Source organism: Colobus angolensis, unplaced genomic scaffold, assembly GCF_000951035.1.
Source record: "Colobus angolensis palliatus isolate OR3802 unplaced genomic scaffold, Cang.pa_1.0 Scaffold432, whole genome shotgun sequence".
In the NCBI taxonomy this organism is placed as follows: domain Eukaryota; kingdom Metazoa; phylum Chordata; class Mammalia; order Primates; family Cercopithecidae; genus Colobus; species Colobus angolensis.
The window spans coordinates 1,361,172-1,379,457 of record NW_012117733.1 but is presented as its reverse complement, the minus strand read 5'-3'; the positions used below and the strand labels follow the sequence as shown (position 1 = coordinate 1,379,457).

Here is an 18,286-nt window from a genome sequence, read left to right as displayed (position 1 = left end):
AGATAGAAAAGATCTGTCTTACCTCTTTTGGTTTGTTTGTGTTCACCATTCATTGTCCAGGAAATACACCAGGAATAGTGACAACACGCGGCAGTTTCTTCAGGAGCCAGAAGGACCCACACTTTCAAATGTGTGTTTAATTCCAGTGGTTTGCACCCTGGAAAAGGAGCGTGCTGTGTGGTGGGGGGGATTTGGCAACGCAGGGAGCTGGGTTTACTCCCTTTCTGTTGATTCACTCCCCTCTGATCATTCTCTTATCTGTAAACTGGATGCAGTAATATCTACTTCAGAGGTCTGTGAAGCCCGAACAAGGCCATGTGTATAAAGAGCCTGATAGGTATTGCTCTCAGTAGATAGTTACATTACTCTCTTTTTAAGTAACTGCTGGTTCTCTTGGTTGTATTGTTTTGCCTTAAAGTTATCATTTGCAGACTATATTTGTGGGGCTCTTGAGTTCCTTTTATGAAGGAACAATTTTGCATATCTGAGGGAGTGTTGCCGCTTTTCTACATTTTAAATCCTAGCATCAAAGGTTTGTTTATATGTAGCAGGAGGTCATCAGAAGTAGCAGGTCCTCCTTTTTTAGTTTTTTCTTAGTGGGGTGGGTGATAGATATATGGTGTGTCATAGTCCTTGGGAGTCTGGCACCAGAAACCTCCTTTAATGCTTGGATTTGTGGTTTTGCAGGTATGGGCGGTGCTGCCATTGCCCCACCCACTTCTCTGGTAGAGAAAGACAAAGAGTGTAAGTAGATCTGTGTCTTCCTCTTTTATTCTGATATCTGTGTCTTCCTCTTTTATTCTGATATCTGTGTCTTCCTCTTTTATTCTGATATCTGTGTCTTCCTCTTTTATTGTTGATTAAGATATAATACATATGTATTATATAATATTATGTATATATAATCCATGTATGTTAGGACTTATACCTAATGCGAAATTTCTGTGGTCTCCACTGATGTTCTCCTTCCAGTTGTTGGATAGCAGATAGAAAAGATCTGTCTTACCTCTTTTGGTTTGTTTGTGTTCACCATTCATTGTCCAGGAAATACACCAGGAATAGTGACAACACGCGGCAGTCTTTAACCCAATCACGAGGGATCTCAGCTTGAGCCTCAGGTTTCCTAAGTGTAGAGGGAAAAGACCTGCAAGCCTGCCTGGCTCTGTCACCTGAGGCTGCACCTGGATCTCAGAATGCAGCGCCCTCCTGCAGAGACCTTTCTATGCCAGGCTCTGAGGCTTGGATTTCATGCAGTGGAATCCATCTCTTTTTTATGCAATTCACTTTGTTTTCGTTAACATTTCTTACTTGTTAGATTCATTTGGAGTTAAAACAGCAGATCATTACAGTTTTTTAACTCAAGAGGTTTAGAGGCTGTTATAGTCATGACCCTCCACAAGGTGGCAATGCCTTCCTTGATGAGATTTTTTTCTTCCCTTTCCATTTCAGTGCAGGTGGGTTTGCATTGTCATTTTATTGCCAAAACACCCTCATCCACTGTTCCTTCTCGCAGTAGAATTTGGGGATTGGGATTGGACACTTGAATATCTCATCTAGGTCATTTTCCCATTCTCTGGATTGGACCATACCTAAACTATCCCAAGCAGATATTCTCATTTATAGTACTTTTTAAAACTTGTTGGATTTTATTTATCTTTTAAAGAAGATAATTTCTAAGATGTTATGAAATGCCTGTTACGTGAAAACAACGGACAAACAATAAACCCCAATTGAACCCAGTCTTTGGGAGTGGGGCTCAAGGCATCTGGATGGTCTTAAAGCTTCCTGCTGACTTTCATGTAACTAGGGTTGAAGCCACCGCTCCAGTGCACGGCCCCTAACCTCGGAGACCTTTGTGGGTCGTGAGGCTGATGAGATAGGTCGGGGTCTAGACAGGTGCAACACAAGGTGCTGCGGGAGTCAAGTGATGGCCTGATTGTATCTCCTTGGAACATACAGAAGCTCTTTCCAGCAAGAATATTCATTCAATGAGATTTTAAAGGGTAAATAACATTTCAGTAAAGTATGAAAAGGACGTTTGAGGAGATAGAAATAGCAAAAGCAAAGCTGGAATCAGGAAAGTAGTGTCCTTCCTCTGTGGTTTTAAAAAAAGTCATATAAAGGCTGTAAAATGGATTTGGTGTTTTTCTCCTTGTGGTAAACCAAAAAGTAGGTTAAATTTGTTCGAGATAAATAATTGATACAAGTGAGGTTTCAGAGGGTTTTCTATAGTATTTCGGTGAGACTGCTTTATGTTTCTCCAACAGTACCCCGAGATTTTCCTTATGAAGAGGACTCAAGGCCTCGATCGCAGTCCTCCAAAGCTGCCGTTCCTCCCCCCGTGTACGAGGAACAGGACAGACCGAGATCTCCGACTGGGCCCAGCAACTCCTTCCTCGCTAACATGGGGTAATGACTTCGTGCTCTTGTCTAAGGACTTGAGAGACAGTGTGAAGCGCTGATAGCCCTTTCAACAGTTGCAGCTTGTTTGAAACCGAGAACATTCAGGCTGTGGGGAGACTCTTGGTGTGTGCAGGTCACACGGTGCCTGCCTCAATCATGTGGAGCATGTTCCAGTGTAATGATGGGGCTTATTCAAAACAGCAACCTTCCAGTAGAAGTTTTGACTGATTTTGATGTTGAACATTATTTTTCTAGACAGGGACAGAACCTGATAACTGGTTACATTTGCCTTCATGACATTTGCAAATAAAATAGCTCATATGAATCAGAGCTGACTTACTATCTCCAAAGGGCTGGTGATACTTTTTTTCCTGATAAAGTGGGCCATTTGCTTTAAGGTCATGGTTCTCAGGGTCATTCTGACTACAAGTAGACATTTGTTTGCCAGCATATAAAAGTTGACTGTAAGGTTGACGCTCAGGTGGGGCTTGGGGATTTTTAAAAACTGTACTGGGCTTGGCAAACATTTTGGTTAAGAGGATATTCTGTGTTGTGGATTTTGATCCTGTGAAACGGCTGTCCCATGAAGTGGCATCACATGAAGGCTTTGTTCTGTGCTGTGTTGCATCTGCTGGCTGCTGCCTGTAGCAGAAATGCAGCCGGTGAGACAGCAAGTGGGGCTGAAACTCACTAGTCTTTCAAGTGCTCAGTGACCATATGCAAGTGGTGACCATGTTGGATGGTGCAGACATAGGACATGGCTGTGGCTGGGGAAGCTTTGTGTGCTGGAGGGTTGGACAGACATGAAGCTGGTTATGTTTGGTTTTCCCTGTTTATGATAGAAGTTGACTTTTTACTGAATTTGCTTTTAACCAGGAATTACATCTAACTTGTGCTTAGGAAAGATGCAAGGTGGTACCATTCAGCAGTTTTTGGTGTTTTTAGCCCTAGAATAGCTTGTTCAAATGAACATGTTAAGGGAATTAAATACAAGAAGTAATGTAGGTGCAGTTCCAGTTGAAGCAGGGTTTTGTGGCTTAAGCCCTAAGCAGCAGTGGTCATGGGGTGGGGGTGCCCTTCAGCCCCATGCCGCACCTCAGAGCACAGTGTGAGAGCCATTTGGTTATTACAGAAAGCAATGGACTGAGAGTTGTGGGGTCCAGTTTCAGCTCTACCATTAACAGCTGTACAGATAATTTATTTGTTTTTTGAGATGGAGGCTCACCCTGTTGCTCAGGCTGGAGTGCAGTGGTGTGATCTCGGCTTACTGCAGCCTCTGCCTCCCGAGTTCAAGCAATTCTCTGCCTCAGCCTGCCAAGTAGCTAGGATTACAGGTGCACACCACCATGCCCGGCTAATGTTTACATTTTTAATAAAGGTGAGGTTTCACCGTGTTGGCCAGGCTGATCTTGAACTCCTGACCTCAGGTGATCCACCCGCCTCAGCCTCCCAGTGCTGGGATTACAAGCGTGAGCAACTGCACCTGCCCTGTACAAATAATTTCTAATGTGGCGTCTTGCTTTACTTCTAAGTCCACCCCTTAAGCTAGTCAACTAATCTTAGCCTCCGTTTATTTCTCATTTGTTAAATAGGTGATCTCTAAGAGTTCTTTCATTTACATAGTCTGTCATTAGAAACTCTCCTGTGCCATTGAGGAAATGGGATCATCTTCATTACATGAAACTTCATACTTACTTTCTGATAGCCACTTTTTTTTTTTTTGAGACGGAGTCTCGCTCTGTTGCCCAGGCTGGAGTGCAGTGGCCGGATCTCAGCTCACTGCAAGCTCCGCCTCCTGGGTTCATGCCATTCTCCCACCTCAGCCTCCCGAGTAGCTGGGACTACAGGCGCCCGCCACCTCGCCCAGCTAGTTTTTTGTATTTTTTAGTAGAGACGGGGGTTTCACCATGTTGGCCAGGATGGTCTCGATCTCCTGACCTCGTGATCCGCCCGTCTCGGCCTCCCAAAGTGCTGGGATTACAGGCTTGAGCCACCGCGCCCGGCCGATAGCCACTTTTTAATAAACTGTGGTCACAAGCTATGTGGCAGTGCAGGTCTGGAGCATACAAAAGGTCTTGTGTTTCCTAGCAGGGCACTGAGGAGACTCCACCAGAGAAACTGGCATTTCTCCTCCAAGACAACAGAATATTCTGGACTTTAGTCATAGCTTTTTCTATTTCTTTCATGCTGCACATCCCCATAGCTTCCATCAGATAGCCCACTCCTAGTTAATGAGTGACTTTGTTGAAACCCCTGTGGAGCATGCACTCTCTCCAGAAGGAGGTGGTTTGATGTAAAAATGCAACCTGTCTCCAATTGACGATGTCAAGGCTAAGAGTCCTTTCACTTCTCCTCCTGCCAGGGGCACGGTGGCGCACAAGATCATGCAGAAGTACGGCTTCCGAGAGGGCCAGGGTCTGGGGAAGCACGAGCAGGGGCTGAGCACCGCCTTGTCGGTGGAGAAGACCAGCAAGCGTGGCGGCAAGATCATCGTGGGTGACGCCACAGAGAAAGGTGTGTCCCCAGGGAAGCGTGTGGCTAGAGGGAAAGGACTGGCCCCGTCCGTATCAGACGTGGCCAGTCTTGATCCTGATATGCCAGCAGGGGGACCGTGACGAGTGTGGCCAGAGGGAGAGGGCTGGCCCCGCCATCACTAGAACACAGGCCATCCTGGTCATACGATGCACTGCCACTTCTGTTTTGGGAAACCAGGAATCCTGAGGCTCATCTTTATTTTTTCAGAACAGAGGTAGAGAGATGAAGGCTCGTGGAGGAAAAGATGGTGAGAGACTTGGGCAGAAAATGAATAGTCCTCAGGAAGAAATCTTGGTTATGTGTTTAGAGCATGAAGGACAGAGCCATATAGTGTGGCAGTGAATATACCTGCCATCTCCATCTCAGAGGTCTTCTCTACTTTTCCCTCTTGCCCTTTCAGGATAGATGTGGTTTCTGATTCTCTTACAGATTGTTTGTTTTGCGAGATCTAATGTTATTTTGCAGTCTCTTGGTAAATGATGCCTAGTTGGTGTTTTATTTTCATTTAATTTTTTTTTTTTTTTTTTTTTGAGGCAGAGTCTCGCTCTGTTGCCCGGACTGGAGTGCAGTGGCCTGATCTCGGCTCACTGCAAGCTCCGCTTCCCGGATTTACGCCATTCTCCTGCCTCAGCCTCCCGAGTAGCTGGGACTACAGGCGCCCGCCACCTCGCCCGGCTAGTTTTTGTATTTTTAGTAGAGACGGGGTTTCACCGTGTTAGCCAGGATGGTCTCGATCTCCTGACCTCGTGATCCGCCCGTCTCGGCCTCCCAAAGTGCTGGGATTACAGGCTTGAGCCACCGCGCCCGGCCTATTTTCATTTAATTTTTACAGTCTGTTCTGTATTGAGGGAATTCAGGAAAGAAACAAACATATATTAGCATTTTAATCAGGGAAATTAAGTTTGAGTCAGCCTAGCTGAACTTCCTTTGCTAAAGAAAGAAGAAAACTTTTCTGGCAGCCCTGTTCATGCACAGCTTAGGATATATCACGAGCCTCACAGGTGAGTGCCAGAAACCAACAGTCGTCCCAACATGTGAGGTTATCTGAAGTAAGGCAGCCCGGTGGCTGGATTAGTAACTGCATATTCCCCTGGGCCCATGACCTTGAACGTTTGCTACGAGTCAACTCACTTATAGGAATTATCACTCACATGCCCTGTCAGCCCTTGGGGAAGTGAGATGAGCAAAAATTGCAGGTAATGGTGGAGGCTCAGAACATCCAGATGCTATTGTAAAAACATGCCAAAGCAAAGCAGAGGCTTTCGTTGCAGATAAGGCTGTGTTTTTGCTTAAAGACCAATTGTATAGTTGCCTAGGACATAAATGGTGGGGATCGCTATTGAAATTAAATTAATTATTATAAGTAGGACTCAGTTCTGTAACACATCTAATGATATGTTTTGATACAGATGCATCCAAGAAGTCAGATTCAAATCCATTGACTGAAATACTTAAGTGTCCTACTAAAGTGGTCCTACTAAGGGTAAGAAGCTGAGGAAAGCAAGCTGTCGGCCTGCCTAGATTTGTGTGTGTCACCCCAACCTACCCTGCTCCCCCTAAAAGTTAAAACTGAAAATGATCCTTTTGCAAATAATACTTTGGGCAGATCCCACGTAAGGTTGATTTTAGATTTTTCACTAATGTGTAAGTCTCTGCTAAGTACAGTGTTTATGACTGCAGTGAGTAATTACTTTCAGTAGTTGAAATTGCAAGAGCTTCAGCTAGTTTATACATTTTGGTGCTTACATAGGTGCTTTTGTAACTCTTTACAGGCTTAATGTATGTTTTAGTGTTTTAAGAAATACTAACTTTTGGGTACTTTGGGGATGAAATTTTTCGTTGTGTCATTTGGGATTGAGAACATTTACCATCACTAAAGTAAGTCATATTTATATACCCCTGCTAGGTGTTTGTAAGTTATACTTGGTACTTGAATTTATTTATTTTTGTGTTTAAAGAACATGGTTGGTGCCGGAGAGGTGGATGAAGACTTGGAAGTTGAAACCAAGGAAGAATGTGAAAAATATGGCAAAGTTGGAAAATGTGTGATATTTGAAGTAAGAGCGTTTTCTTTTGATGTTTATAACACAAGTTGTTATTGGCAGATTACAAAACATTTTCTATAAACAGGACAGGGTATGCTATAAGTAACATATTCTTACTGCAGAAGGTGACAGGCATTGGTTATTTGTGCTTCTCTTGCTCAGTTATTACAGTTTTAAACATAAAGACAAGAATGACTTGGAATTTATTTGGTGAAGAAACAGGAATGTTTCATGATTGAGAATCAGTATGGTGACTAAAGACCTTGATTGTAGTGTGCTCAGTAGTTTAGTTCCTTAGACGTGCCTTTGGTTTCAGTCATTTGGTGAGTATTTAGTGCCTCTCACATGCACTGCACTGTACGGAGAGCACTTGGATTACAGGAAGCATGCTCTGTACTCTCAGTGGTGTGTTCAGTTGAAGAAACACAAAAGAAACACAAAAATAACTAAAAGATATTCAGTTACTAGACTGGGTAGGTAGTATTGACTAAGTTCAGGAGTTGAGAAAAGAATTAGATCAGTGAAAAAATAGAGAGTGCCTTGTGAGCAATGGCAGATGTGGACTACGCTTTGAAATGAAGAGGTGAGATTTGCAGAGAAGGGTATTCTGATTGGGATCATGGCTCCTAGGAGACAGTGAGGATCAGGACTACAAAATGGGATGGATGGGCCCATTGGAGATGAGCAGAAGTGCTTAGGTAGGTGGAATGGACCACATTACAGTGGGCTAGGAAAGCTAGACAGAGCTAGTCAAAATGAGACCTGATGTGAAAGGCCACTAGAGCACCAACCTTTTTAATCTTAAAACTCTGCTTACTCTGTTTCTTTATCCGACTGCTGTTTGTTGACCACATAATTATTTGTTTACGTCATCCGCTGGCACAGGACCTTTATGAGGTCAGAAACTGCTTAGCCCTGTGTTCCTGGCACCTAACAATGCCTGTCATAAAAACAGGCATTCAGTACATTTTTGATGATGAACAAATTATACTTATTTCCTTGGTATTTGACAACTAGTTGACTGTATATGATGATAATTAGAATATTCACTCTGAGAAATCATGTAAAAGAGAAAACTCATTCAGTGCAATCTCAAATCCCTTTACTCATCACGCTCTCATTTTCTTCCAGATTCCTGGTGCCCCTGATGATGAAGCAGTACGGATATTTTTAGAATTTGAGAGAGTTGAATCAGCAATTAAAGGTTAGTTATACAGCTAAATATTAAAGAATTAAAAAGTTGAATTTACAGCCTTAGTCTTTACAAGTAAAGTTACTGTTTCATTAAAGTTAAACCTTTTTAATGTCTTATAGGATACCTATATTAACTGTCTTGTGTTTGCCTTTCAGCGGTTGTTGACTTGAATGGGAGGTATTTTGGTGGACGGGTGGTAAAAGCATGTTTCTACAATTTGGACAAATTCAGGGTCTTGGATTTGGCAGAACAAGTTTGATTTTGAGAACTAGAGCACGAGTCATCTCCGGTGATCCTTAAATGAACTGCAGGCTGAGAAAAGAAGGAAAAAGGTCACAGCCTCCATGGCTGTTGCATACCAAGACTCTTGGAAGGACTTCTAAGATATATGTTGATTGATCCCTTTTTTATTTTGTGGTTTTTTAATATAGTATAAAAATCCTTTTAAAAAAACAACAATCTGTGTGCCTCTCTGGTTGTTTCTCTTTTTTATTATTACTCCTGAGTTGATGACATTTTTTGTTAGATTTCATGGTAATTCTCAAGTGCTTCAATGATGCAGCATTTCTTGCACTAAAAAAAAAAAAAAAAAATAGAAAGTTTTGGGACATGGGGTGATATTAAATTATTCTTTGTTTTTCTTTTTCTTTTAATAAAGCCTGCAAGTTACTGTATGTAGTTTCATAAATTCTGTAATAAAGTATCATCTTGGCAGTATGCCAAAGGTGAAAATGATGCTTTCTCTAACAGAGAAATTCTTAGTGACTCCAGTCGTAGAAAAACGTCTTTACAACCTGAATAAGATTGAAGAATTGTGAGCATACCATGCCTATTGGATGGATCATTTGCCGTTAAGCTAAGTCAGACTGTAGGGTTTGTGATGGATTTATGGAATATGTGGGTATAGAAATCATGAATCTAGCATTTGTTTTCAGAGATTCAAGCATAGTCTTTAGGGTAGATCAGAAATGACAAATGAATTCAAAACCTAGCAGGTGCATTGTAAATGTGTGCCCAATTATGTTTTGGAAATGGCAGTTCCTTGGGGTCATGTTTCTACTGGCAAAATTTGCAATAGTATTGTATGTAATTTTAAAACTTATAAAATTATCCACATTGGCCACATAAACTGTACTGCCAATTAATAGAATTCTGGAATTGTGAGAAATTGTATCATTGAAGTTCAGTAGGATGTGTGGCTTAAAAATTTTTCAGGACCACAAAAAAGAAAACAAAAATATTTGGTACTGAGGTTCATTGCCAGGGCAGGAGGTATTTCCAGAAAATACTCATGCCTGTGTTCTGTTCCTTGCTTTCCCAAATACTGCATGTGACTCTCCTCAGTGGCAGCTGAAAGACTCGAGCCCGTGTTGTCTCCTTTGGTTATTATGACATGAAAGTGTATCAAGAACTCAGCATTTCTTTGCATCCATGGACTTGGTTTGGAGACATAAGGAATATTCTGACCCTTTTTAAAAAAGGATTTTCTCATGTTTTTATTTAACATAAATAAAAGAATAACATTTTATCTTTTGTGGTATTATTTTATTGAATAAAATTGAGTTTTATGATAAAAGTGCACCTGTTCTGTAAAGTCAGTTGGGGTTAAGGAATGTGAGGTAAATTACATAATTGAACATTGTAGAGGACAGAAAGAATCAAAAGCAGCCCTGAAACTAGTTATCTATGGAATTGGGCATACCGTTCCTCAAGTGGACACCATGTTTGAGCTTACAAGTACCCGAGTGTGCCATGCTGAACGTAACAAGGACTGGTTTGATTTCAGAAACGAATGGTTCCAACCCACCTTTCATGCTTGCATTTATTGTTATGCTTTGTAATAACATTGTTTGCTTGCATTTAGGTGGCCTTTCCTAACATTCTCATGGTCAGCAACCAGAGAATTGCAAGCAGCTCATACTACTTGATTTCCGTTCGCATGGGCACAACTTAGTGCATGCCTTTCTCCCCAGTCTTTTATTTTTAAGATTATCCGTAACTGCATTAATCACTTAGTGCTTTATTTATAATGGATTTCTGATAGTGGAATAATTTCTAAATCTCCTGCAAGTTAGTACTTGAGAAATTTGAAATTTATTTTCAATATTAACATCCAAGTTAATATAAGAATTTTAGATTTCAATAAAAATTTAAAATCACGTAAGCTACAATCTCACTGGCAAGGTTCCATGTCATAGATGTTTGTCATTCTTGGTGGCCCATCTGTGATCTTTTGAAACCCCTTTTTCGGTGTGGGGAACTTCCTCGTTTCCCTCCTCCCCGCAAGAGACTAGAAACTTGCTTTCCCAGCCTGTCTTGCAGGTTGAGTAGGGTTGTGCGCTTGGGATCTCTGATCAGACCAGCACCGCAGTGTGAGAGAGAGCTGTGTGAAGAGTCTGTCCTCGCTTTGGCAAGGGTTCGCCTGCAGTGTTGTGTGGCACTGGGGGCAGCAATGGCAGATACCTTGTCACCCCTGCTGGTGTGTGGTGTATAGCAGAGCAGTCTATGGAGGGGTTTGGGAATTTTGCTTTCCATAAATCCTGCGGCTTGCCCCTGGCCTATCTGGAGATCCTTTTCCTTTTTTTTTTTTTTTTTTTTTTCTCTTTTGAAACAAGAGTCTCACTGTGTTGCCTAGGCTGGAGTGCAGTGGTGCAATCTTAGCTCACTGCAACCTCCACCTCCTGAGTTCAAACAATTCTCGTGCCTCAGCCTCCCAAGAAGCTGGGATTGCAGGCATGTGCCACCACTCCTGGCTAATTTTTTTATTTTTAGTGGAAAAGGAGTTTCACCATGGTGGCCAGGCTGGTCTTGAACTCCTAGGCTCAAACGCTCCTTTTGCCAAAGAGCTGGGATTATAGGCATGAGCCACTGCACCCAATCCTTTTTTAATTTTTATTTTTTTGGTAGATTTCTTTCTGCTTAAACAAGCTAGAGTGAATTTTAAGTCTGCACATAAGACCCCTGACTGATAACAGATTGATAACGGAGATTGCACGACAAATCCTGAAAGATGGAGGAGGTAGGATGGGATTTGTAAGGACCCAATTTCCCTGGGCTGAAAGACTGGTGAACCTCTTTATTTGGCGATGAGGCATTTAGCCAAGCTGCTGCTGTTTCTTGGACTGTAGGCTGGTGTTATGGCATGCCTCGGCCTCCCAATATGCTGGGATTATACATGTGAGCCACTGGCCTGGTTTTTTGTGGTGGTGTTTTTCTTTTTTAATGTACATAAATTAAGATTTACTCAGTGTGCTCTAAAGTTTTATGGGCTTTGACAAAAGCTTAACGTCAGGCCAGGTGCAGTGGCTCACGCCTGTAATCCCAGCACTTTGGGAGGCAGATCACCTGAGGTCAGGAGTTTGAGACCAGCCTGGCAAAGATGGCAAAACTCTGTCTCTACTAAAAATAAAAACATTAGCCGGGTGCGGTTCCGCGTGCCTATAATCCCAGCTACTCAGGAGGCTGAGGCAGGAGAATTGCTTGAACCCGGGAGGTGGAGGTTGCAGTCAGCCAAGATTGCGCCATTGCACTCCAGCCTGGGTGACAGAGAGGGACTCTGTCACAAAAAAAAAAAAAAGTATTGGCCTTTATAGTATCTCACAATGACTTCACCGCCCTAAGAAATCCCCTGTGCTTCATCTATGTAGCGAAATTTCCACCCTCCTCCCCACCTGCATTCCTGGCAACTACTGGATGTGTTGACTGCCCATAGTGTTGCCTTTGCCAGAATGTCATGTAATTGGAAGTCACGTATCATGCAGCTTTTTCCAGACCGGCTGCTTTTGCTTGGCAATGTGCGTGTCAGAGGCATGCATATCTTGTTGTGGCTTGATAGCTCGTTCTTTTTATTCCATTGTGCGGATGTACCACCATATGTTTATCCATTCACCTATTGAAGGCCATATTGATCACTTCTAGTTCTTGGCAGCTATGAATAATGCTATAAGCATCCATGTGCGGGTGTTTCATGGACATACGTTTTCACGTTAGCGGGGTACATATTTAGGAGTGTGATTGCTGGATTGCATGGTAAGACGTCCTTTTTCAAACTCTGTACTGGCATATAAACTTCCTCAAATCTCTCCCATCTAATGGAAATAGGTCAAACCTTGAATTTTTAGCCACTCCCCAACTCCCTCGTGTCCCTGTTCTTTCTTCTCAGAGAATCCCAGCGTCCCGCCTCCACCTCCTTGCTTCTGCCTGCCTCTTCCACTCAGCCCACACTGGCAGAATGAGGACTGCGTCGACTACACATTAGACCTCTGCTTCCACCAGGCCTCCTCGATAGTTCAGCTAAGAGCTGTGCAGTGAGTCTCCTGACCTTTTATGGCACTTGACGCTGGTCACCACTCCCTGAGGACGGGGACCAAGGCCCTGCCAGTGCCTCCCTGTATCGCTCACCCTTTACCTCCTTCCATGTGGTTTTCTGTCCTTGCCCTGGCCTTGGGTTTCTTCTGTGACTCACCCATATTTGAATCTCAGCCAGTCTTCCTCACCAAACCTCAGATCTGTATCCAAGTGCCTGTTAGATATCACCCCCTGACGGTCCCCTTTGCACCTCAAACACATGTCCCAAACTTAACTCACTTCTTCCCTTCCAAGCTCTCCTGCTAAACGCTCTTGAATTGGGGAAAGCATCATCTATTCAGTCATCTAACTCAGAAACCCAAGAATCCCCGACTCCTCCCTTCCCCTTCTATCGAGATCCAGTCTGTAGTTGAGGACTGCCAGTTCTCTTTCTTTTCCATCTTTCATGATAGCGCAGTGGAGCGCCTTCATTTCTGAGCCCTCATCTCCTGGGAGTAGGCCCGCGGGCTCCCCCCGTTTCCCTGCATTAAACCTTGCACCCCTCTCATCTTCCAAGGCAATGCCTCAGCTGTTCAAGCCACTCCCATATACACAATCCTTACCGCGTCTAGACTCCTGCTTGGCAGCTGGGGCGTTCTCACTTCCGTCGCTGAGCCGTGCCTTCCCCTTAGATTCCTGTGGTGGGAGCGTTGGCAGTGACTTCTGCTCACGCTCTCCCCGCGGCCTAGAGAATTGCCCCTTCCCTTATTCTCCTTCCAACACGTATCCTGGGCCCGCTGAGTTGCTACTCATGCGAGGTTTATTGGCACCACAAGGCCCATAATTGAGAAACAACAGTCCCCAGCTGCATACCTCCCCCGCGGAAACTACATTTAACTTGTTATCTGGCCTGCTGCTGGTCTCTGCCTCCATGCTTATAAATACATCATCGTGACGCTCCTTCCTTCTCTTCCTAAGCAGATGTCTCGGAAGAAGAGGCTGTACTTACTTTCCACCTCCCTCATCTCAATTCACTCTTTAACTCGCTACAACTGAAGGAGTAAATCCAGAAAATGATGGCATTGACTTGGGGAAATAGGGAACCCAAAGTAGGAGAGAGGAAAGCAGTTCCCAAGGTAATGATGAAAGAAGTCTTGGTCAACAGCCATACAGGGGCCTGGAGAACTCGTGGTCCACACGGGAGCGGGAAGATAAGGGGCTTTCCAAAGTTGTAAAATAATGGTAATTAACCATGATATACAACTGACTCAGCTGAGACGAATACACAAAATGCCATATCATATAAATACTGATTACGGCTTTGCTTTTTAATGTTGCCTTAGGCCTAACTTGAAAGAATGAATAGGAGGGTGGGGTGTGGGGTGGGTGGCCGGGGGGTGGGCATGGGAAGGCCAAACTTTGTTTCTTTTTTTTTCTTTTTTTGAGACAGAGTCTCTCTCTGTCACCCAGGCTGGAGTGCAGAGGCGCGATCTTGGCTCACTACAACCTCTGCCTCCCGGGTTCACACCATTCTCCTGCCTCAGCCTCTTGAGTAGCTGGGACTACAGGCGTGCGCCACCACGTTTGGCTAATTTTTGTATTTTTAGTAGAGATGGGGTTTCGCCAGGCTGGTTCCGAACTCCTGATCTCAGGTGATCCAACCACTTCAACCTCCCAAAGTGCTGGGATTACAGGCATGAGCCACTGTCACTGTGACTGGCCAGGGGATGAACTCTTTCAATCTAGAAACTCGAATCCTTCGATTCTGGAAATGTTTCTCATAATATTTCTTTAATAATTTACCCCCTTTCCTTCACTGTATTTCTCTTTCTGGGACTTTCACTAGTCAGTTTCTTTTTGGGTTGGTCTCTCTCTTTTCTCTTTTATTGGCTAAGACCTGATCTAAGGCACTAAGGTATAGAGGTGGTTGAGTCCTGACCAGAGCCTTAAGGGTCTAGATTTATGTAAATGATGGAGCTGTACACGTTACTTTATTTATGTCAAGATATTGTAAAGATTTTGAAATGTCAAGATTATTAAATTCATAGTTCACTGTAACCTCGAACTCCTCGGCTCAAGCAATCCTCCCACCTCAGCCTCCAGAGTAGCTGGGACTACAGGCACATCCCACCATGCCCAGCTAATTTTTGTATTTTTTGTAGAGACAGGGTTTCACCATATCGCCTAGGCTTGTCTCAAGCTCCTGGACTCAAGCAATCCTCCTGCCTTGACCTCCCAAAGGGTGGGGATTACAGGCACTGAGCCACTGCACCTGGTCAATATATTTTTAAACATGGTCTTAGGGTATCAGTAAGCTGCAGATTTGATAACAGTTGGGTCTTTTTATTTAGTAACCACCCTTTTTTCCTCCTCTGTACTCACCCAGTATTTAAATACCTCCTATTAAATCTCTATTATCCTCTTCTCTTCCTGTTGCATTTTTCTCCCACAACTTAAGTCTCAAGTCTAAGCAGCAAACATATAAGGTTTCCGATAAGCTAAGACAGTGTCTCTCCATGGATGGGTTCATGACAAACCCACGTGGGTCCCTGGCTTGCTGAAACCAGGTTTCACATGAGGGGAGGAAGTGGGTTGACAAGAAGGGGGTTGCTAAGGGAACTTTATTACTCATTTCTCTTGGAAAAAAGCAGAAGGAACAAATGGAATAAAAGTCTGATAATTTGGCAGACATGCTTTGCAGTTACTTGCAATACTGTACTTAGGTTCAGAATAAGGAACTAAGTAACAATCACTGATGCTGAATCGCTTCAGAATTAAGCTGATGGTGACAATAAACTCTCCCGGATGACTGCTATGTACACAGGTATTGTATGAGGGTGCAACTGGATTAAGTCATTCTGAACTGAATTTTGCATAATTATTACCAAAATTTGGATTGAAAAGTAAGTTTACAGTTGGTATTCCTATTTAATTTTAGTTTTTGTCAAAATAATGTATGTACATAGTTATAAAATCAACTAAGTTCTTCAAATACTCATAAATCAGAACAGCACTCTGCCTCCACCAGTCTCGTTCTCCAAAGGGAAACACATTCAGCTCTTGTTTTGTTTTGTTTTTTGGGGTTTTTTTCTTTTGCAGTTTTTTGTTTTGTTTGTTTTTGTTTTTGTTTTGAGACAGAGTTTTGCTTTTGTCACCCAGGCTTGAATTCCTGGGCTCAAGTGATCCTCGCCGCTTGGCCTCCAAAAGTGCAAGGGATTACAGGTGTGAGCCACCATACCAGCCTTCAAGGGCAGTTCTGATGCCTAACACCCACTGATCCAGCTCAACAATATTGGATCACTTGAGGTCAGGAGTTCAAGACCAGCCTGGCCAACAGGGTGAAACCCTGTCTCTACTAAAAATACAAAAATTAGCCTGGCATGGTGGCATGTGCCTGTAATCCCAGCTATTTGGGAGGCTGAGGTATGAGAATCCCTTGAACCTGGGAGGTGGAGGCTGCAGTGAGCCGAGATTGTGCCGCCGCACTCTAGCCTGGGTGACGGAGTGAAACTCTGTCTCGAAAAAAAAAAGTCTCCAGTGCCTTCTGGCCTTCACAGTGGACATTGGCACATAAAGCTTACGAACACCTTCACCCTTGCAAGGGTGGATGATACGGAATCTTCACATTCTGCTGCATGGCACCAATTGTGCTGTTTTAACAACAATGACTGTGCAGAAATGAAGCCAGTGCTTTTTTCCTCCAAGCCTTTGGACAAAGCGTGTTTTATGACAAAAATAATCCTTCTGGCTCACATGTCCTCTCAGGCTTCCCACTGCTCTCCCACACAGCCTCTCACTCCAAGAAGCGAGTCCCCTCCCGCTAATGACAATTCTTTGGGCAGACCCAGAACTTGTTTCCAGAGACTGAAATAACATTTCCAACGGGGCGGTGCCACCAGATTTGCGGAGCTATTTGGTGGCCCGTAGTGAGCTGATCTGTGTTGGATAAATTATCTTCCCTGGGCGTGACGGGAAGGAGAGGCTCAAGGCAGAACTCCTTTTTGAGACAAATGAATTTGGAAATATTAGATAAGGAGGAAATAGTGGTATAACTTGTTTTTTCTAGTACTGAAAGATGCCACCTCTGTACTTAACTACGCAGAGTAAGAAACATTCAGGAAAGTATATATTTTTATAGCATTGAAGTTACCCATTGAAGAGGGATTTATTAAGTGCTTACTATTAGGCAGTATGAGAATTTGTTTAAAGTATTAGATACCCCAAAATCCTATTCAAAAAGACACAAATATGATTCTAAAATATGTAAACAACAATGCTAGTAAACAAATGAAGGTATAATATAATTTGGCCCAAGAAACCCGCACATTCAGAGCTTAGAGAAAATATATTATTTTTTCCCCCTTTCTGGCTTTTACAGCCTTATTAAAACAAAACAACAACAAAAAATTCTGGTGACTGAGGATTCAAATAAAAAAAAAAAAAAGAAAGAAAAAAAATTTTAATTCCAAAGCACAAACCCCTCACTGAAGCCACTAAACACTGTAATCCACACCAAAACTTCAAAAGTTAACACTGGCTCGCACCGTTTGCCCGATCCTTGAGCGGCAGAGCGACTCACCGTCTGCAGCCAGGCCTGGACGGCACCGCTGGTCCTAAGTCCCTCAGCCTTCAGGTCTCAGTCTACCCAGCCAGAGACGACCGCTGTGCGTCCTCCGTCAGACGGCAAAGCCGCGACTTTGTGCCCACCTACAGAACTTCAGTTAATATTGGGAATCTGAAATCACTCATTTGATTTAGCAAAGTGTTTTCAGTTCCTTCAGGATTGTGCTTGTCTAAACCATCTGCTCTGAGTGAGTTGTAAGGACTCAGGTACGAAGCACCTTAAACACCCCAGGCTCAGGGGGTTTTGAACAGGCCCTGCAGGCCAGCAGAGGCCCTCTCCTCCTCCCCAGACAGCAGCGCTGTGGACCTCGCTGAGCTGGTGATCTGTCATCCCCAGCCCTTCTCCGGGAAACCCCTTCTGTAGGAAACACATTTGTCACTTCCCCAGCACCTAAGTGCCATCATTCTGTCTGATGAGATGAAAGTGGAAATATCTCCATCTTCTGGGGAAAGCTTTCATTTTCTTGGTAAAAGGAAAAACGCTGCTGCTGCAACTTCTGTGTCTGTCCCCAGCTTCAACCTTGAACTGGGGCCCGGTGCCTGAAGATGCAGGGGAGGGCTCAGACCGTGAGCAACTCCAGCTCACTGCAGTGGGTGGAATAGAACATTATCCGGCCTCTGCACCAGTCCTGGACTGCTCACCCTGACTTCTACAAGAAAAAGAAATCCCTTTTTGTTAAGTCACAGTAAGTTGGGGTTTCTGTTACTTAAAAATAGACGTATACCTGCCGGGCGCAGTGGCTCACACCTGTAGTCCCAGCACTTTGGGGGGCCTAGGCAGGCGAATCACTTGAGGTCGGGAGTTCAAGACCAGCCTGGCCAACATGGAGAAACCCTGTCTCTACTAAAAATACAAAACTAGCCAGGCGTGGTGGCACATGCCTGTAATCCCAACTACTCGGGAGACCGAGGCAGGACAATCGCTTGAACCCAGGAGGCAGAAGTTGCGGTGAGCCAAGATCGCACCATTGCACTCTAGCCTGGGCAACAAGAGTGAAACTCCATCTCAAAAACAAACAAAAAACAGACCTACACCTAACGGATAGGGAATTTGGTATCTGAAAGCCAGTGGTGCCAGGGAACAGACACTAATGTATGGCACTGGCTAAGAGGCGGTCCAGTGGTGTATGGCGTTGGCTAAGAGGAGATCCAGTGGTGGGGCAGGGACCCAACTCCTTCAGCCTGGAAAATCAGGGTC

The 18,286-nt window shown here is 43.8% G+C and overlaps 1 protein-coding gene across 1 annotated transcript in view; it reads left to right on the top strand.

The window, feature by feature from the left end:
- RBM17 (RNA binding motif protein 17) overlaps positions 1-9,707 on the top strand; it is a 19,470-nt gene extending 9,763 nt beyond the window's left edge. Inside the window, exons 5-11 of the mRNA XM_011957057.1 lie at positions 688-744; positions 2,268-2,409; positions 4,766-4,917; positions 6,348-6,421; positions 6,897-6,995; positions 8,115-8,187; positions 8,334-9,707. Coding sequence (XP_011812447.1) covers positions 688-744; positions 2,268-2,409; positions 4,766-4,917; positions 6,348-6,421; positions 6,897-6,995; positions 8,115-8,187; positions 8,334-8,437 — 701 coding nt within the window. The 3' untranslated portion in view covers positions 8,438-9,707. The remainder of the gene's footprint in view (positions 1-687; positions 745-2,267; positions 2,410-4,765; positions 4,918-6,347; positions 6,422-6,896; positions 6,996-8,114; positions 8,188-8,333) is intronic.
- The last annotated feature ends 8,579 nt before the right edge of the window (positions 9,708-18,286 follow it).